The sequence below is a fragment of the Heteronotia binoei genome, chromosome 16 (genome assembly GCF_032191835.1).
Source record: "Heteronotia binoei isolate CCM8104 ecotype False Entrance Well chromosome 16, APGP_CSIRO_Hbin_v1, whole genome shotgun sequence".
NCBI lineage: Eukaryota > Metazoa > Chordata > Lepidosauria > Squamata > Gekkonidae > Heteronotia > Heteronotia binoei.
The window spans coordinates 30,274,709-30,296,177 of NC_083238.1; the positions used below are offsets into that span (position 1 = coordinate 30,274,709).

At 42.4% G+C, this 21,469-nt stretch overlaps 1 protein-coding gene across 1 annotated transcript in view; it reads left to right on the forward strand.

Moving 5' to 3' along the window:
- Window positions 1-21,469, forward strand: part of UBR3 (ubiquitin protein ligase E3 component n-recognin 3) — a 146,516-nt gene that overhangs the window by 109,307 nt on the left and 15,740 nt on the right. Inside the window, exons 31-32 of the mRNA XM_060257442.1 lie at window positions 11,012-11,117; window positions 17,744-17,844. Coding sequence (XP_060113425.1) covers window positions 11,012-11,117; window positions 17,744-17,844 — 207 coding nt within the window. The remainder of the gene's footprint in view (window positions 1-11,011; window positions 11,118-17,743; window positions 17,845-21,469) is intronic.

Below are 21,469 nucleotides of genomic sequence, written 5' to 3' on the forward strand. Positions count from 1 at the left end.
GCCAAGGTGACTGACTGGAGAAGCAGAGACAGTTAGGCACTCAGAGAAGACTCTCGGGGACATAATATATGAGCCCCACTCTGAACATGGCAGCCCAGTTGCTGCCAGGGAGCATGAGGGTCGAGAGAGAACAGGGCACCGTGCTGAGGATAAGGGGAATGCGCCCTCAGAAGGGACCTCTTCTTCAGTTGGTGAGCAGGTATCCTTTCGTGCCAAAGAATTATCCCTGGGCAGGGAGGGGGGGGGTCTTGGTAGTTGGTGATTCGATCCTTAGGCAAGTAGACAGCTGGGTGGCAGTCAGTGGTTGTGGTGCATGTTGGCACCAATGATGTGGGGAAATGCAGTCGTGAGGTCCTGGAGGAAAAATTTAGGCTGCTAGGCAGAAGACTTAAAGCCAGGACCTCCAAGGTAGCCTTCTCAGAAGTGCTACCTGTTCCATGTGCAGGGCTGGAGAGACAGGCACAAATTAGAAGTCTCAATGTGTGGATGAGACGATGGTGTAGGGAGGAAGGTTTTAAGTTTGTTAGGCACTGGGATGCTTTCTGGAACAAGCGGGAGCTGTATAAAAGAGACAGTCTCCACTTGTCCCCAGATGGAACCAGGCTGCTGGCGCTTAAAATCAAAAAGGTGGCAGAGCAGTTTTTAAACTAAATCTTGGGGGAAAGCCGACAGGAGATGAAATGTCTCTGGTTTGGGAGGACTCATCTCAAAGAGATGAAGGGTTAGCTGTTACTTTTCTATTGGGTAATGGATCAGAGTTGTCCACTGAGATGGTGAAAAACAGTATGGACTGTCTGCCAACGTCTTGAGGCGGCAGGAGGAAGGTTGCAGGCCTAACTTGCCTGGGAAATTATAGATGTTTGTTTACAAATGCTAGAAGTGTTCAAAGTAAAATTGGTGAGTTGGAATGTTTAGTGTTGGGGGAAAACATAGACATTGTGGGAATTTCAGAAACTTGGTGGAATGAGGAGAATCAGTGGGACACGGTGATTCCTGGATATAAGTTATATCGGAAGGATAGGGAGGGAAGGGTTAGAGGTGGGGTGACTCTGTATGTCAGTGAGGGTATACAGTCTAGTAAGACTGAGGTCAGAGAATTAGATTCCCTTCTAGAAATGCTTTGAGTCGAAATAGAGGGCCAAAAGGAAATTTAACTATGGGAGTTTGATATCGCCCACCAAATCAAAAGATAGAGGACAATTATAATATGATGGAAGGATTAAAGATAGCGGCTAAACGTAAAAACTGTGTCATAATAGGTGATTTTAACTATCCACAGATTAATTGGGTCAATATGTGTTGTGGTCGAGAGAAAGAGGTTGAGTTTCTAGATGCTCTCAATGACTGTGCTATGGAGCAGATGGTCTCAGAACCTACCAGGGGTGGGGCGATCCTGGATTTGATCCTAAGTAATGCCCAAAACTTGGTGAGAGATGTAAAAGTGATTGCACTGCTTGGGAGTAGTGACCATAACATTATTGATTTTACCATTTGTATAAATAGGGAGTTGCCCCAAAAGACCAACACAACCACATTTAACCTTAAAAGGGGTCAATTCTCTGAGATGAGGGGGCATGTGAAGAGGAAACTGAAAGGAAAGGTAAATACAGTCAAAAGCTTGGAGGAAGCTTGGAGGCTATTTAAAACTACAATCCTAGAAGCTCAGATAAAATATATTCCACAAGTCAGGAAAGGCACAAACAGGTATAATAAAAGGCCTGCATGGTTAACAAACAAAGTAATGGAGGCTCTAAAAGGTAAGAAGGATTCCTTTAAGCGGTGGACAGCTAGTCCAAGTGAGATTAATAAAAGGGAACACAGGCTGTGGCAAATTACATGCAAAGACTGTGATCAGGCAGGCAAAAAGGGACTCTGAGGAGCATATTGCAAAAAACATAAAGACCAACAATAAAAATTTCTGCAAGTAAATTAGAAGCAGGAAACCAGCCAGGGAGGCAGTGGGGCCCTTGGATGACCAAGGGGTATAAGGATTACTGAAGGAGAATAGGGAAATGGCTGAGAAGCTGAATGCATTTTTTGCCTCCGTCTTCACTGTGGAAGATTGAGAAGTGTTTCCCTGCTGCAGAACCACTAATTTTGGAAGGGGTGTTGAAAGACCTGAGTCAGATTGAGGTGACAAGAGAGGAGGTCCTACAACTGATTGACGAATTAAAAACTAACAAGTCACCAGGTCTGGATGGCATACATCCAAGTGTTCTGAAAGAACTCAAAGGTGAACTTCTGGATCTCCTGACAAAAATATGTAATCTTTCATTGAAATCTGCCTCCGTTCCTGAGGACTGGAAGGTAGCAAATGTCACCCCCATCTTTACAAAGGGTTTTAAAGGAGATCTGGGAAACTACAGGCCAGTCAGTCTGACTTCAATACCGGGAGAGTTGGTAGAAACCATTATCAAGGACAGAATGAGTAGGCACATTGATGAACACAAGTTATTGAGGAAGATTCAGCATTGGTTCTGTAAGGGAAGATCTTGCCTCACTAACCTGTTACATTTCTTTGAGGGGGTGAACAAACATGTGGACAAAGGGGATCCAATAGATGTTGTTTACCTTGACTTCCAAAAAGCTTTTGATAAAGTTCCTCATCAAAGGCTCCTTAGTAAGCTCGAGAGTCATGGAGTAAAAGGACAGGTCCTCTTGTGGATCAAAAACTGGCTAATTAATAGGAGCAGAGAGTGAGTATAAATGGGCAGTCTTCGCAGTGGAGGACGGTAAGCAGCGGGGTGCCGCAGGGCTCAATACTGGGTCCCATGCTCTTTAACTTGTTCATAAATGATTTGGAGTTGTGAGTAAGCAGTGAAGTGGCCAGGTTTGCAGATGACACTAAATTGTTCAGGGTGGTGAGAACCAGAGAAGACTGTGAGGCACTCCAAAGGGATCTGTTGAGGCTGGGTGAGTGGGCAACAACGTGGCAGATGAGGTTCAGTGTGGCCAGGTGCAAAGTAATGCACATTGGGGCCAGAAATCCCAGCTACAAATACAAGTTGATGGGGTGTGAACTGGCAGAGACTGACCAAGAGAGAGACCTTGGAGTCATGGTAGATAACTCACTGAAAATGTCAAGACAGTGTGCGGTTGCAATAAAAAAGACCAACTGGGAATTATTAGGAAGGGAATTGAAAACAAATCAGCCAGTATCATAATGCCCCTGTATAAATTGATGGTGCGGTCTCATTTGGAGTATTGTGTGCAGTTCTGGTTGCCGCACCTCAAAAAGGATATTATAGCATTGGAAAAAGTTCAGAAAAGCGCAACTCGAATGATTAAAGGTTTGGAACACTTTCCCTATGAAGAAAGGTTAAAACGCTTGGGGCTCTTTAGCTTGGAGAAACGTCGACTGCGGGGTGACATGATAGACGTTTACAAGATTATGCATGGGATGGAGAAAGTAGAGAAAGAAATACTTTTTTCCCTTTCTCACAATACAAGAACTCGTGGGCATTCGATGAAATTGCTGAGCAGAAAGGTTAAAACGGATAAAAGGAAGTACTTCTTCACCCAAAGGGTGATTAACATGTTGAATTCACTGCCACAGGAGGTGGTGGCGGCTACAAGCATAGCCAGCTTCAAGAGGCGATTGGATAAAAATATGGAGCTGAGGTCCATCAGTGGCTATTAGCCATAATATATTACTGGAACTGTCTGGGGCAGTGATACTCTGTATTCTTGGTGCTTGGGGGGCGGGCAAAGTGGAAGGGCTTCTAGACCCACTTGTGAACCCTCCTGATGGCACTTGGTTTTTGGTTTTTTGGGGGGACTGTGTGACACAGAGTGTTGGACTGGATGGGCCATTGGCCCGATCCAACATGGCTTCTCTTATGTTCTTATGATACTGTGGAATCTTCAGATGATGTTTCATGGTGCCTGGAAATCCAGGGGAGGGAGACTTAACTATAGCCCCCCTTATTTGGAACTAGGGACATGGCCACTGTGGCATAATTACTTTTTGAATCTTGCACATCTCCAAGAACTTTCTTCATCCTTCTCATACATAAAAGAGCATTTGCACACTTCTAATGCCTCTTCTCCTTGCAATATTTTGGTGTGGTGAAGGCCACTCCGAGTCCCTCCCCTTCTTAATTTTTAGCAATGGTGCAAATGAGTGTGGATTCAAAAACAGTATAATTTATTCATCTTTTAAAAATGTGTCTTTGGGCGGGGAGTGATGGTAACAACTGTCCTGTCATCGAAAAGAGGGCTGGAGGTGGATGGGAGTGGAAGAACAAAGAAAACAGACAAGAAACATTAAAAGTAAAAAAGCTACTCAAAATTGATTTCAAAAAAGTTTTTATATAAGTGGTCTCCAATGAACAAGAGAAAAACCGGGTGTGGGGTGTATGGGAACCAAAACAAAAACTAAATGCACAAAAAGTGTGGAAATTGGGATAAATGGAACTAATATGGGGCTAGAGCTGATGGAAAAACCCATGCAGAAAGCCTGCTGTCATTTGTCAAAATGCCATTAGGCTGAAAACAAGTGATTGCTTGTTTTTGATGCATTGGAAGTAGGGGTGCGCATTTGTCATAAACTGAACCAAAAAATACCCCCAAAATAACTTATTAGTATTTTCCAGGTATTATTTAAGCTGAATACAAATCAGAGATCTGTATTCGCCTACTAATATAGTTGAGCCTGAAAAAGCCAATTCCCCCCCCAGCTTTTATTTGGATGTGTTCCAAATACAGTGAGCCAGCCCCTGCTGAAGTGGTACAGGACTCTCAGCTTCACCACCTCGGCTGATCCTCTCTTAAAGTTCCTCTCTTGCAGCTTTGAAAATACATCCTGTTTTCAAAGGAAAAAGAGTTCGTGAAGCAGTTGGTATTCCTTTTTCTTTTCAGCCGTTCTTTCCAAACTGCTGTCTTTGAGCTAATTTTGCTGTACAGTCAAAGTTGAGAGAGAATCATAGCATTTTCTGCTGTTTAAAAGGAAGCTTCAGTAGAAGATCTTGTAATTATTCTCCTTGTTGGCTAGTAATTTCATAACTTCCTTAGGCTTTCCTCTTTCCTTTATGGTCGGGGACAAAGGGTGGTGAGCGGGGGTCAATCATCCCAGAGACACTCACTTAATTGTGGTGTGCTTCAGGGGGCGGTGCTCTCCCTGATGTTGTTTAGCATCTATATGCACCCCATTGCTCAGATTGCCTGGAGGTATGGGCTGGGTTGCCATTAGTATGCTGATAAAACCCAGCTCTATCTACTGATGGATGACTGGTTTGGCTGTGTCCCAGAAAATTTGGACCTGGCGCTGCAAGCTGTGGCAGGATGGCTCAGGCTGAGCCTTCTGAAACTGAATCCGACAAAGATAGAGGTCTTTTGTCTGGGTCGCGGCAATCCGGGCAGGGAAATTCCCTTGCCAGCTTTTGATGGGGCACCACTGATAATGGCATCCAGGGTCAGGAGCTTGGGGGTGCTGCTGGAGCCTTCCTTGACTATGCAGGCCCAGATAGCAGGCACTGCCAAATCCGCCCTTTTCCATCTCAGGCAGGTGAGGCAGTTGGTTCACTTCCTCGAGCGTGGCGACTTGGCAAGTGTGATCCATGCAACGGTCACCTCGAGATTGGACCTACTGTAATGCCCTCTACATGGGACTGCCCCTGTCTTGAACCCAGAAACTGCAGCTAGTGTAGAATGTGGCGGCCAGGCTGTTATTGGGGCTCCCAAAGTGGGAGCACATACAGCCAGGGCTGCAGGAACTGCATTGGCTGCCAATAGTATACCGGATTCGCTACAAGGTGCTGGTTATTACCTTTAAACCCCTATATGGCCAAGGACCTGTTTACCTTACCGTCTCTCCCCACATGTTCCCCAGAGGGTACTTAGATCTGGGACGTGAAAGCGATCCCCAGGCCAAAGGAGGCTAGATTAAAGTCCACCAGAGAGAGAGCCTTCTCGATTGCTGCCCCTTACTGGTGGAATCAGCTGCCGGAAGAGGTTAGGGCCTTGCGGGACCTCGCCCAGTTCCGCAAGGCCTGTAAGACAACACTATTCCAGCAGACCTTTAATTGATCTGGAATGACTGATATGATGTGATTGATATACATCTAATATATATTGAACGTCATCTGAAATGAGATAATACCAAATGATATTAGCACCAGACTGTTTTAGCTGTTTTAATTGTTTAATTTTAATTTATGATGTAAGTAATATGAATGTATTATCGATTTTACTGGTTGCGAGCCACCCTAAACCTGCTTCGGCGGGGAGGGCGAGATATAAATCCAATAAACCTTAACACTTTTGCATATTCAGTATATATCTTTTCTTTTACGTTGTACAAAATATTGATAGAGCTGAAACTTCAAAAGAAAATACCATAATCTCATTTTTACAATCTCTAGGTGAAGTTCAGTATGGGGATTTTACATTATGCAAACCAAAATTCCTTTTGGTAACTTTAATTTCAACCATTTCATAATTGTGTAACCTGAGTTTGCATATTATAGAAAACTGAGTTTTATTCCTTTCAGTAGTCTTCTACTTATCCAAAACAGGATAACCTTGACAAAAGACAGCAATGACTGAGGATGTTCATAGAGTGTAACTGCTAACCACTGGTAGCTGTTTTTTAGACGTTAACTTTTTTTTTTCTTTGAAAGTTAAGTTTAGTGAGATTTGAGCAGCCCAGTTGTGCATTCTGTGCAGACTTACTTCAGTAAAAAACAACTGGAGTTAGTAGGCTAGTTCCAGTGCAGATTTGCCACGTGCTTTTTTCTTCTTTTTTTCTTTTAAAAGGCCATTTCAGCCTTGAAGGCCCAGTTCTCGTTTTCTTTTCTCCTTTGCTGTTAGCTCCCATTAGAGGGCAATGTTAGCCTTTTCTTTTTCCTCTAGAAAAACATAATTATGTTGTTCTCCTATAGAGAATAATTTTTAAAAAATTCTTTTAAATTTCTTTCATACAAAAATAACTTCACCTTGAAGTTAGCCCATATGGCTGTCAGATTCTGTTCCAGATAAAGTACACTCAATACAGAAGTAATCTTAGTATGAGGAGCATTGCTTTCTCTGGGTCTAGGAAATACAACAGTTTGCTTTTTAAAAAAAAAAAACTGTCTATGAAACAAAATATTCTGTATGAGTGACCCCTTCCCCCTAAAAATCAAGTATCCTGTTCTGGGAGTGTACATGCAGCAAGAGTTCTTTGAAAACATCGTTTAAATAAATTAAGACTGTGATGAAGTGGTGGATGGTATCCAGATTACATCTAGCATTTCTAGCATTAAATGTCTGCCTAAAGAAGAGCCAGTTTGGTGTAGTGGTTAAGTGCATGGACTCTTATCTGGGAGAACCGGGTTTGATTCCCCACTTCTCCATTTGCAGCTGCTGGAATGGCCTTGGGTCAGCCACAGCTTTTGCAGAGGTTGTCCTTGAAAGGGCAGCTGCTGTGAGAACCCTCTCAACCCCACTTATGTCACAGGGTGTTGTGCGGGAGGAATATAAAGAAGATTGTAAGCTGCTCTGAGATTCAGAGTTGAGGGCAGAATATAAATCCAATGCCACCATCTTCTTTTAACTGCAATTTTCTTACATATAACTATGGGGGAGAAATTCTAAATTAAAACTGAGTGTAATTAAGGGTTCAGTAACACTTTTACAGATACCTCCCTAATAAGAAGTAATGGTTGGATGCTTTCCCCAGTGTGGTATTCACAGATGTGGTTTTGAAAAACATCTAATAATCCTTTGGCAGGTAGATGTGGACTTGGAATATAAAGACAGCTACTTGGATCCAGTTGAGTATTTCCACAGTTGGAATTATTTCCACTTGCGAAGCACAACTTTTTTGACTTCTCACTCCTACTGCAGCCCAAAATACTCCCTGAAATTGAGCTGCAGTGGCAGTGGGGGAGCTGAGAACAGAAGTGGGTCTGCCTCTGGCGGAAGAACCAATTCCTGTGGAAGAACCAATTTCAGTGGGAAAAGGCTTCAGGCTTTCCGAAACCAAGTGGCAGCATACAGACCAACACTGAATCTGCCTTTATTCACTCATCCTACCTTCTGACTTGAATATAAGGGTTATTTTTAATTATTTTTAATTAAAATAATTTTTAATTGACAAAGTTAGCTTAGACTTATGGAAGTTTATATCCTGGGAAATTTTGTTCATCTCTAAAGTACTACTGGACTCAAATTTTGTTCTACCCTTATTCAGAAATCCTTCTGATTGTTCAGGTTCTCTGCTTTCACAACTCAGTTCTGTATGTGTGCACACACACACACGCATTTATTTAAAAACCTGGAGACCCAAGGGAGGAAGCAAATAATTTCATTATAATTCAAATAAAAGAAGTGAAACTTCCCCCCCCCCCTAATAGGCTGCAAAGGATGCTTTCAACAGGCTCTCTGAAAATATTCTTCTGCTATCATCTCTTGCCATTAGCAGTGCAAACTGGTTTTGTCTTCCTTCACTGCATCTGATTCAGAAAACAGGTGACAGCAAACCGTTCCAATGTCATCTCTGCCTTTCAATTATTTGACAAACCCCAGGAGCTAATTACAGCTCTCCGAGAATCAGCTGACTTCAGCATGAGACTGCTTTGGCCTCCCCCAGGGGCCTGTGAATAATTGTCTATTTGTGGAAAATGAATTAATTCCTCTGGTGATTTACATTTAAATCTAGGAGTATGTTTTGATGATAACACATATAGGGAAAGAAGAATACAGTTGAAGGGCGATAAATAACAAAAGTGCTATAAATAATGGATTTGGATCTCAGTTTTGTTTTTGTTTTTTAAAAAAACCACCCAAACTCATTCTTACATGAAAACTTTGACAGTGAGCTCACAAAGAGGATTTTAGCTGTTACTATGAGGTGTTTTTGTTTGTTTGTTTTAAAAAGACTCCTTGAATTACCAGGAAAACTGGGGTAAAATGTTTCAATGAATAATTAATAAAATTGCTTTTAAATTACTTTTTGAAGAAAAAAAATTGTTTCAAAATGTGTACCTTTTTAATGGATATTTAATTTATTAGAGGCATATGGGCAGAATTGAAAATAGTGCAGAGGATGCCCAACCATAAGGCTGCTCCGATGTTAGAATCATAGAATCACGGAGTTGGAAGGGGCCGTACGTGCCATCTAGTCCGCCCCCCCCCCACTCAATGCAGGATCAGCCTACAGCACCCCCAATAACTGTTTGTCCAGCCGCTGCTTAAAGACTGCCAGTGAGGGAGAGCTCACCACCTCCCTCTGTAGCTGATCCCACTGTTGAACAACTTTTTACTGTAAAAAAAAAAGTTTTTCCTAATATCGAGCCGGGTACCTTCCTGCCCTTAATTTAAACCCATTATGGCGAGTCCTCTCCTCTGCTGCCAAAAGGAACAGCTCCCTGCTCTCTAATGTTACCTTCACTGAAGGGGCTTATAAAGCTGGCTTTAGTATGAGAGACAGAGAATTATTTCATTTGAATTAATTTTCTATAATTCCAGCGTGTGCTAGCCTAATTCTGTTTTGACCATAAAAGATCCAGTTGTATTTTGTCCAGCTCACTGCAACATAACTCTTTGCAAAGTGGTTCATGGTGTTCCAAAGCATCCTTAGTTCACTTCTAGCAGCACTTGAAGGGTGTTAAGACAAATGCATGGAAGATATGTCTTTTCAATAGCTATTAGCCATGATGGCTAAATGGGATCTCTGGGTTTAGAGGCAACATGTCACTGAATGTCAACTGCTGGCTGTTGCTTTTATTACCAGGTCTGATCAATGGGCAAAGAAGTTTGTGAAAGAAGAGTAATGGAAGGAGAGTAATATGCAAAATGATGTACCGCAAAGATAGCATGGCTTGCACATAGCAGAGTCAAAAGTTTAACCCTTGTTATGGCTATTTCAGTTAAAAATTTTCATGTGGGTTATTTGCCCTAGGTTCTGTGCTGTTGGGAAGCAGGGTCCCCCCCCCGCCCGCTTCCCCATAGCATCATGGGACATTTGTATGCTTCCCTGGTTTCCCAAGACTATTCTGCCCTCTTTTTCCAAACTTCTTTGTTCATTGATCAGACCCTGTAAAGAAAGCAATAGCCACCACCTCCCATCAGCTGGCATTCAGTGACATGTTGCCTCTAAAACCAGAGGCTCCATTTAGTCATTAAGATTAATAGCTGTTGATAGACATTTCTTCCATGAATTTCTCTAATCACACCTTTTAAAATTGTCCAAGCAAATGGCTTTCACTAAAGCATGTGACAATTCCATAAATTAGTTGTATGTTGTGTGAAGAACCATTTTCTTTGTCTTTTTTGAATTTCCTGCCAGTAAATGGACTTTGGCAGAAGGTCCAGTAGATCCCCTTACAGTTAGCTTTTAGGAGGGCTGTAAAAAGCTTCTTTTATTTCAGAAGATTTGGAGCAAAACTAGATCATGTGTGAGACAGCAGTTGGGTTAGGGATCCCCCAATCTATCTTGCAGTCATACATAATGTCAGAGAACTAATGTTTCCAAGTGTTCCGGGGCTCAATTCAGGGTGAAAACGTAGTGCAGAAAGGGGGAAAGGCTGGATTTTGATTACGGAAGACCCATAATCACTTTCCTGAGGTGACCTTTTCTATAAAGGAAAGAACTTTCTCCAGTTAATGCACAGTGCTGGAGAAGGTGCAAGTATGACTCATGATCAAGTGTGATTCTGTAAAAGGGGTACCCTTACTGGGCATTGATCCGTCAAGCATTGTTGGTATTGAGGTTCATGACTCCAATTTATTTTTACAACCTTGTGAAATACATTTGACAAGACAGTAGTTTCTGGCTCAGGGTTGCTCAGCGGATTTCATGGTTGATCCAGGATTTAAACCCACATCTCCCTGGTGCAGTCTGCATGCCGTCAACTATATTATACTGCATTGGATCTTAATCTGTATGCCAGTTACGGCTGATCCTCAGTTTAGAGAAGCATAATAATTTGTACCTGAAGTAAACTATTGCAAAGAAAGGTGAAGTATTTTAGTTCAGTCTGATCAAATTGTTGACTCTCCTGCTGTTTTCTTCCATGTATCAATTCAGATCAGCTGTTTCATGTGTTGGCTATGCACATGCGACTCTACAGCATTGATTCTGCTTACAACCCATGGAAGAAGCTAACACAGTTGATGGAAGACAAGAATTTGCAGTAAGTACAGTTCTTTGGAAAGGCGTTCCTGCGTGAAGCTTTAGTGATTTAATGGTTCTCTGTTTCATTTGTATGTCTCCCCTGAAAGAATTCTTGGTATCCAAATAACCTTTGAATGGTGCAGATCTGGGCCCATGTTGCATTTTTAAAAACCCCACATATTTATATTTACTTCCTTTACTGTCTCCCATTTTTATGTAATATCAGAGCATGTTACAGTCTATCAAATATATAATGAAAGCTACAAAACAGTGACTGTAAAATCAGAGCAAATATTGAGATCTACACAATGAATGAATCCCACTGAAATCTGTGGACAATTCTACTTGTGGAGCATGATTTTCTCACAGACACACCTGCTGCAGCCTGAAATGCACCCTGTAATGCTTATCTTGGGGCATAGGATACCCAGGAAAAGCTTGAGAAGGGGAATTGGAAGTCTGATGCAGAAGAAAAGAAACAGCAATAAAGCTTGGTTTTCACTGATTCATCTCTATTGTGGCAGACCTTTCATTCCTTTCTCAAGGTGCTCCCGTGCATCCTTCATGTATGAGGATATATTCGGTAGAATCCAATACATAGTGTAATCATGTATAATTTTGGCTTTATGGGGCAGTGGAGGTAAATTGGCACTGAAGTGGGAGATGGTGTAAGTGAGCCAGTTTGGTGTATGCTTAAGAGTGATGGACTCTGATCTGGAGAACCAGGTTTGATTCCTCACTCTTCCACATGCGGCTGCTGGGTGACTGGGTCAGCCACAGTTCTCTCAGAGTTCTCTCAAGAGCAGTTCTCTCAAAATTGTCTCAGCCCCACCTACCTCACAGGGTGTCTGTTGCTGGGAGGGGAAGTTAAGGAAATTGTAAGCCTCTCAGAGGTCGTTTTCGCACTCACCTTAATCAGCAGCGACGACCCTCTTCACCGCAAGGATCTGCGCGGATTTCGCACTAATTGCCGCGGAGCACCCAGAAGAGCCGGAAAGTCCCGGCGCTTTTGCGGCGCAAACGGAAACTGGTTTTTGGCAGTTTCCGTTTGCGCCGCAAAAGCGCCGGGACTTTCCAGCTCTTCTGGGTGCTCCGCAGCAATTAGTGCGAAATCCGCGCAGATTCTGCGCGGTGAAGAGGGTCGTCGCTGCTGATTAAGGTGAGTGTGAAAACGACCAGAGATTCTTGTGTGAAGGGCAGGGTATAAATTCAATCTCTTCTTCCTCCTCTTCCCCTCTTCCTCCTCCTCCTCCAATGCAAGTTACTGGTAGGCTCTCAGATCAGATGGAGAAGAGAAGAGTGGGTATTTTTCACAGGTAGAAGCCATATGGATGGTCTTACTCTTGCTTGGATCTATTTGTATACATGTGGACATTACAAGAAGCGTTTTATATGTAAACAGAGCTGCTAGCTGATAATTTTTAATATTTTCAAGAAATGCTAGTTTAACCAGTGAAGGGCTCAGGCAGCTCTGGAATAAAACAAAACCAAACAGAACAAACGGGTGACTAATTTGTCAGGTTTGTCAGTATTGCAGAGTAAAGTTTGGTGTTCAGCAACAGACTCTTCGTGGAGACATGGCACATATTGATTCATTTTACAACCATTCTGCTTTGTCACCAGCAGAAGTTACATTAATTTGCTTTTTATTAACTGCTGCTGTGGCACCATGTTTTGGGGAGTCACAGTTATCAGCCTCCCTCATACTTGCCAGGGGATTAGCTGGATGGATCATTTTTGGGCTCTGTACAGACTTTATAAATACAATTTTGGTGTCACGATGATGAAGTTGCTAAGCTTTTAGTAAATGACAGAGCAGTTTTAAAACATTTACTTAATGTGCTCTGGTGCTTGACATAAACTAAAGAAGCTTATCTAAACTCTGGCATTTTGTATAAATTTACTTCGACAGTCCTTGCAAAATGGGTAAATGTAAGCAAATGGTTCACTTGTTCCACATTTTTATAATGTTGCTAGACACCCTCCTGTATTTTGCAAGCTAAAATTTATAATTGATAATGTGAGAAGCTGGTGTTTGACTTGAATTGCATTGTTTCAGTAGAGAAGAAAAAAAATAATTATTGGAATACAAACTTTAAACATGGAGCATCCTGGGTTTTTTTCCTGTTTGGAAGCTGATGGCATGAAAAGGAAGGTGTTGGTCATAGATGACTCTCTGCCAAGGGGTATGGAATGTCATGTATCCAAGCCTGACCCCCTGGCCCAAGAGGTATGTTGCTTGCCAGAGGCGAAAATTAAAGCTATTACAGACAGGATCCCAAAACTCATCAAATCCACAGAGCAACTACCCATTTGTGATGGTCCATCACAATGCAGCTGTGAACACCATCAAAAGTATTAAGTCTGACTGTGAGGCTCTTGAGAGGTAGCTGAAAGGAATGGGGGTGCAGGTGGTGTTCTCTTCAGTCCCTCCTGTTGTAGGAAGGGGAATGCAATGGGAGCAGATGATAATGGAGGTGAACCACTGGCTGCATTGGTGGAGCCAGCAGGAGTGATTTGGGTTCTGTGACTAGCTTTTCTGGATGATAACCTACTAGCATGAGATGAACTTCACCTGTCAGAGTCCAGGAAAGATGTGTTTGGCAGAAACCTGGAGAGATTCAAGAGGGCTTTATGCTTGATCTTTTAATGGAGACAGAGGGATATAATTTTAATAGGCATTACAGACATTTGGTGGGATGATTCCCATGACTGAAATGTAGTAGTGGCCGGACATGAGTTCAAGAAAAAAATGAAACAGTAGGCAGAGTGTGTCGTATGTGAGGAGAGGGTTTGTTTGTCAGGAAATGCTGGAGGAGGGCAACAGTTCAGTGGAAAGTGTCTGGGTGAGGATAAGGGGAGAAGGACAAAAAGTATTGTAGTTTGAGTCTGCTATAGACCTCCTGACCGAGATGAGGAGGTGGATGCTGTCTTCCTTGAAGAGCTTGACAGGGTATCCAAACAGCATGAACTGGTAGTTATGGTTGACTTCAGTTTGCCTGATGTGTGCTGGGAGATAAACTCTGCAAAATGTCCACAGTCCTGACCTGTCTGGCTGACAACTTCCTTCATCAAATGGTGGAGGAAGCTACGAGGGGCTCAGCCACACTTGACTTAATATTGACCAACAGGCAAGAGATATTGAATGGGGTGAGGGTGGTGGGGACTTTAGGGGGAAGTGACCATATCCTGCTAGAATTCCTTTTGCTCTGGGGGACAAAGAAAGTTCATAGTCACACGTGTATGTTAGATTTCAGTAAGGCAGACTTTAATAAACTCAGAGACATGATGAGAATCAGTCCATGGGCAAGACTGCTGGAAGGGATAGGAGCAAGTGAGGAGTGGGTTCTCCTAAAACAAGAGGTCTTGCAAGCTCAAGCCATCACTATTCCAACAAAAAGAAATCATGGAAGGGAATCCAGAAAGCTGACATGGAAGGGGATCCAGAAAGCCTCAGAAAACTCTGAGATGTGCTAAGGGAGAAAAAGGGAAAGTTCAAGAAATGGAGGCAGGTATAAACGTCTAAAGAAGTGTATCTGCGGGTTGCTAGGCACTGTGGGTCAGCCATCAGAGATGCCAAAGCTCAGAGTTCAAGCTGGCCAGGGAGGCTCATTACAACAAGAAAACCTTCTTCAGATATGTAAGGAGCAAACACAAGATAAAAGAGGCCCACTGTTGGGTAATGGAGAAACTCTGACGGAGAACAGAGAAAAAGCAGAAAGGCTTCATGCCAATTTTGCCTCAATTTTTTTTTCCTGTGAAGAAGAATACAGGCTCATCTAGAGATGGTAGTAGACAAGGCACAGCAGTCTGGGCTACTGGTTGACATGGATTGAGCAGTAGTTGAGAAGCACCTGGCTGCATAGAATAAGTACAAATCCCCTAGGCCAGATGGTATGCACCCAAGAGTGCTCAAATAACTTTTTAGAGAGCTTGCAGAGCCTTTGTCAATCATCTTCTAGACACCTTGGAGGGCAGAAGACAAGTTGGATGACTGGAGGAGGGTGAATGTCATCCCAGTCTTTAAAAAAGGGAGAAGGGATGACTCAGGAAACTACAGGCCAATCAGTCTGATCTCTGTCCCAGGGAAAATACTGGAGCAGATTTTAAAGGGATCAATCTATGAGCACCTAAAGGACAACTTGGTGATCCAGGGGAGTCAGCATGGATTTGTCCCCAATAGGTCCTGCCAGACCAACCTCATTTCCTTCTTTGATCGAGTGACGAGCTTCCTGGATCAAGGGAATGCTGTTGATGTTTTTACCTGGATTTCAGTAAAGCTTTTGATAGGGTTCACCATGATGTCCTGACGGGTAGAGCGCAGTCCTCAACCTTTTTGGCACCAGGGACTGGTTTTGCGGAAGACAATTTTTCCATGGGCCAGGGTGGTGGTGGTGGTTTTGGGATGATTGTGCACTTTATTTCTATTAATTTGGTGTTGTGGTTAAGTGCGGGGATTCTTATCTGGGAGAACCGGGTTTGATTCCCCACTCCTCCACTTGCAGCTGCTGGAATGGCCTTGGGTCACCCATAGATCTCACAAAGTTGTCCTTGAAAGGGCAGCTTCTGGGAGAGCTCTCTCAGCCCCACCCACCTCACAGGGTGTCTGTTGTGGGGAGAGAAGATAAAGGAGATTGTGAGTCACTTTGAGACTCTGAGATTTGGAGTGGAGGGCAGGATATAAATCCAGTGTTGTCTTATTCTTATTCTTATTATTACTACATTGTAATATATAATGAAATAATTATACAACTCACGGCCTGGTTGCTAATAGGCCACGGACCGGGACCGGTCCATGACCCTGGGGTTGGGGATCCCTAATCTAGAGGACTATGGACTGGACTCTAGGATAGTTAGGTGGATAGGGAACTGGTTGGAGAACTACACTCAAAGAGTGGTTATCAATGACATTTCATTTGAATGGAGGGAGGTGTCCAGTGGGGTGCCACAGGGCTCAGTTTTGGGCCCGATACTTTTCAATATTTTTATCAATGATCTGGATGAGAGTGTGGAGGGGCTACTCATTAAATTTGCAGATGTCACCAAATAGGGAAGAGCAGCAAACATACCAGAAGATAGTTAGAATTCAACGAGATATGAACATACATGGAAAAGTGGGCGGAAGTGAACAAGATGCAATTTAACCAGGATAAGTGCCAAGTTCTACAACTTGGTAACAAAAATGGGAAGCACACATACTGGTGGATGGTGGCAGTAAGTGTGAACATGATCTTGGGGTATGGGTGGACCATAAATTAAATATGAGCATAAATTAAATGTGATGCAGTGACAAAAAATGCAAATGCCATCTCGGGGTGCATCAACAGAGGCATAATATCCAGATCACAAGATGTCATAGTTCTGCTGTGCACTGCATTGGTCAAGCCACACCTGGAGTATTGTGTGCCGTTCTAGAGGCCTCACTTCAAGAAAGATGTGGACAGAATGGAGCAGGTGCAGAGGAGCCGCCCTGAGCCTGCTTTGGCGGGGAGGGCAGGGAATAAATAAAATTTTATTATTATTATTAGAATGACAAGCATGATCAGGGGCCTGGAGACCAAGCCCTATGAGGAAAGGCGGAGGGACTTGGGAATCTTCAGTCTGGAGAAGAGAAGGTAGAGGGGGGACATGATTACTCTCTAAGTATTTGATTAAGTAATCATGTACTTAAGTATTTAAGTACATGATTACTCTCTTTAAGGAAGCTGTTCCTGTTGGCAGCAGAGGAGAGGACTCATAATACCAGAGAATGTGAGGGCCTTGCGGGACCTCGCCCAGTTCCGCAAGGCCTGTAAAACCACACTTCCGGCTAGCCTTTAACTGATCTAGAGTTATTGTATAGTGGAAGCAAATGTAAGAATACTGAAGCCATCGGAAGCGAAACAACTACAAATGATATCAGCAGCAGATTGTTTTAATTATTGATTTTTAAATTGTTATATTAATGTCATGCTATTTTTAAATTGATTGTTTTTATTTTGTTGTTGTGAGCCGCCCTGAGCCTCCTTTGGCACGGAGGGCGGGATATAAATAAAATAAAATAAATAATAAAATAATGTGTTTAAATTGAGGGTGGGAAGGTATTGACTGGATATTAGGAAAAAACTTTTTTACAATAAGAGTTCTTAGACAGTAGAATCAGCTACCAAGGGAGGTGGTGAACTCCCCTTACTGGCAATCCTTAAATATCTGATCCTGCATTGAGCAGGGCGTTGGACTAGATGGCCTATATGGCCCCTTCCAACTCTATGATTCTATGGTAATTTAAAAATGGTTCTTAATTTTAAGTTTAGCAGCTTATTGAAATGTATCTGAAACAGATCTGCCTCTTACAGTAGAACAGGAAGACTACAGTGACTGAATAATAACAGTTGTTGTTGTTTTTTGTTCGCATAGGGTAATTTTTAATGTTTGTATGTATATTTATGTCCATGCACCTTCCACTGAATTTTTTTTGCCACAACAGCTCTGCTGAAGAGGCAAGCCATTAAACCAGACAGTGGCCTGCTTCTTTGACAGTGATAGTTGAGACAATATCTTTTTCTAGAAATTTTGGACTTCAAATGCAGCTGCCGTCTGTCATCTAGCACTCTTACAATTAAATGATACTGCACTGATTTTCCTAATTTTTCCCTAATTTTTCAGGATGTGTGGTGAAGATCAACCAGAGGTTCCAGTGCTTTACAGAGATGTATTATCTCTTTTGCTTATCCAGATTTTGACCATGCCACAGCCATTGCACAAAGGTATGTTAATGCAAATCCATAAATAATGAAGCAGGCAGTGTGTATGTCTTCTCTCCAAGGTGGCTTTATAAAGGCACCAAATCAGACCTTTGTCTAGTGCACATGCTCAAATAATGACTTTGCTTTTTTCTGGAAGTTGGCATGGAAGAAAATATTTTTTTGTTGTGGTTTGACAGGCTTATCTGTGACTCCTATCTTTTTACTTTTATCAGACAATAGTACAGTAAAAACCACCAGATCCAAGAATAACTATTAAATTCCTTGAATTGTGGGGGGCTGGCTCTTCATCCTCTTTGCTTTAGTGGAAATGCTCCACATTTCTCATTGAACTGTGAACGCCTAAGGGTGAAAGAATAATTCATTTTAATTTAAAGGCTTGAACTTTAGCAATTCTAATACTACAACAAAGATAATTGCTGTAATACAGTTTCTGTAATGGGCTGCATATATGAATTTAAATACGTTACTGTTATCCCAAGATGTTTTTGAAGAGTTGATTTTTATCACTGGCCGTTTGATTTGAAGCTTTTAACTTCGTGATTTTAAAACGCTGCCATGATTCTTTTTACCAAAAGGTTCTATATTCTGAATGGTCAGGCAGTAAAAAGTGTTATTTATAGGAAATGCAGACATTTAAATTGCCATATCGCTGACTCCAGCTGTGATTTTTTTGACATTGGCATGTTCCATTAAAAGGCATAATCAGCTATGTAAGGAGCCCTTTGTCCCCTTGATGCATGAAGATAATTCCTGTTAAGGTGAATAAAAGCCTTAAGAGGTCAATTAGCGTGGGTATTCAACCAGAACCGTGTCTAAAATTGGGAGAAATATCATGATTTGAATATATCCTTAAATTTTCTCTGGGTCATATAGAAAATGGGGGAGAATTGCTTAGCTATTTTACTGAATTTTGTCATCCACTGGTTTGGTGAATTCTACTGGAGAGCCAGTTTGGTGTAGTGGTTAAGTGTGCGGACTCTTATCTGGGAGAACCGGGTTTGAGTCCCCACTCCTCCACCTGCACCTGCTGGAATGGCCTTGGGTCAGCCATAGCTCTGGCAGAGGTTGTCCTTGAAAGGGCAGCTGCTGTGAGAGCCCTCTCCAGCCCCACCCACCTCACAGGGTGTCTGTTGTGGGGGAGAAAGGTAAAGGAGATTGTGAGCCGCTCTGAGACTCTTCGGAGTGGAGGGCGAGACATAAATCCAATATCATCTTCTTCTTAAATTCCATAGTCAAATGGAGGAGTATGAAATTACTTTGAATCACTACTGTGTCTAGAATAACATGTTGGTGTGAACAAGCAAAGGTTGTAGTCCTGTTTAGTTCTGAAGATTACTAGCAGTGCACAGGTCATTCTGTCTTATTCTATCCACGAGAAGCGAGAACATCTGAGGATGTAAGCCATACACAATGATTTGGGCACCAGAAAATGCCGTAAATATTAATCATAGTTTATTGGGGTGTGGGTGGTAAAGCCTTTCAAAGAAAAGTTTTTAATCATTACTGCACAGTCGAGATGTGCATGAACCGAACCACGAACCAAAAATTTGGAGCTCACTCGGGGTAGAACCATGGGAGGCAGTGGGCTCTGATAGTATTTAAATGCCTTTGGAGTTCATTTACTGCCCACAAACCAATTTGTGTAATGGAACAGTTTGTGGAAGTTCAGGGTTAGTGAAAACCCTGAACCTCCATTTTTCTGGCTTTGGCCTACCCCTACTGCACAGCATGAACTGTCAACGGTCTACTAACCATGATAGCTAAATGGATTTTTAAAAAAAATCAGAGCTGGTTAGTGAACAAGCTGGTGAGGGTGGGGTACAATAGAGGAGAGTTTTTAGCTGCTTGGCTGGTCAAAAGTGGAAAGGACTACTGATAGCGTGGAATTCTGCCTATTGTGGTGTCCGTATTCATGGCTAGATTTGAGTCCAACAGCACCTTAGACTCCCAACAAGATTTTCAGGGGCATAAGCTTTCGGGTGTCAAAGCTCCCTTCTTGTTAGTCTCTAAGGTGCTACTGTTTTCAAATCTAGCTCTTCTGCTGCTAACCAACATGGCTACACTTTGAAACTATATTCATGACAGTATTATGACCTAGAAATCCCAAGAGCCATTGTGCAGCAGAAACTATGGGGCTAGGGAAACTGACTTGCCAGCATGGAGGCAACTGGATAACAAACTGCTGAAAACTTTAAAAGGAATTAAATGAAACGCTGTTTAGTTAGATCTCATATGGGGTGACGTGATAATTAGTGATACAAGTTCTGTTTTATATGTGTGCATTTATGTAGCTGTTTGGTTTGGTTGAGAGGATTTTAGTTACTACACCGGTGCTTATTCTCACATAACACTTCACTTGGGTATTTAATAAAGCAGCATCATAAAAAAGGAAGATCTCTGCACTGAAACAGAGGACATTTCTACATTATTTGCACCTAAAGAGTGACATGATATGTCCATGCTCACACTTAACTGTAAAGATGTCAGTCAGGTGAAATAGGGTTCTATTTCCAGATCTGTGAGGCATTTGATTAATATTTCTAGAGTACTTCTATAATTTTCTTTCTTTCTTTCTTGTTCTGGAATAAGTAATCTGGCAGCTTGTCATTTGCACTAAACTCTTTTTTGCTTTAAATTATGTCTGCATGGTATTCTGAGAGAAAATTAGCACTTAATAAGCAGTATCCAAATGGCGTTTCTTGCCCTTCAAGCGTGGCCTTGGGAATTGTATTAACTGTCTGATTAACTATTGAATGGTCTTAGTTATCTTTTTCAATCCAGCAATGATTAAGGCAAAATAAATGCCATTACATTGTTCAGATTCTTCATTCTGAGTGGAAAATTGATCTGAGCCCACCTCAGAGGAGAGAATACCATAAATCAAGCCAGTCATTGTAGAGAGGTTCTATGCTAGAACATTTTAGGCAGGCCTCCCCCCCTCCCCATCAGTTTTGTCAGTGGACAATTTGAAAGGAGAGCCAGTTTGGTGTAGTGGTTAAGTGTGTGGACTCTTATCTGGGAGAACCGGGTTTGAGTCCCCACTCCTCCACTTGCACCTGCTAGCATGGCCTTGGGTCAGCCATAGCTTTGGCAGAGGTTGTCCTTGAAAGTGCAGCTGCTGTGAGAGCCCTCTCCAGCCCCACCCACCTCACAGGGTGTCTGTTGTGGGGGAGGAAGATAAAGGAGATTGTGAGCCGCTCTGAGACTCTTCGGAGTGGAGGGCGGGATATAAATCCAATATCATCATCTTCTTCTTCTTCTTGAAAGTGGTAAGAGGGTGTAAGTATTCTGTGGATTGTGCTTACCAGCTACCATGATTTAAAGAGTTATCACAGTGCTGAAGATAGTTTGTTGAACAGGTTGATGTAAAACACAAGCAGAATGGGCATGTGTTTACATAGTTTTCTCCATGCACAATTCATGTATAATCATTTGCCCCTCTGTCCATCAAACAACTGAACACCTCTAATGCTATAGGAGGGAGCTTGATAGAGGCAGGGGAAAGGATAGGCTGTGTGATTAGAACATTTCTGAATTAGTTAACTATAGTTAGCAGGGAGCCAGTATTAAGTCAGCACTGGCCCACTGTGGCAAAGAAGGCTAGTGTCATTTTAGCTTGTATCAG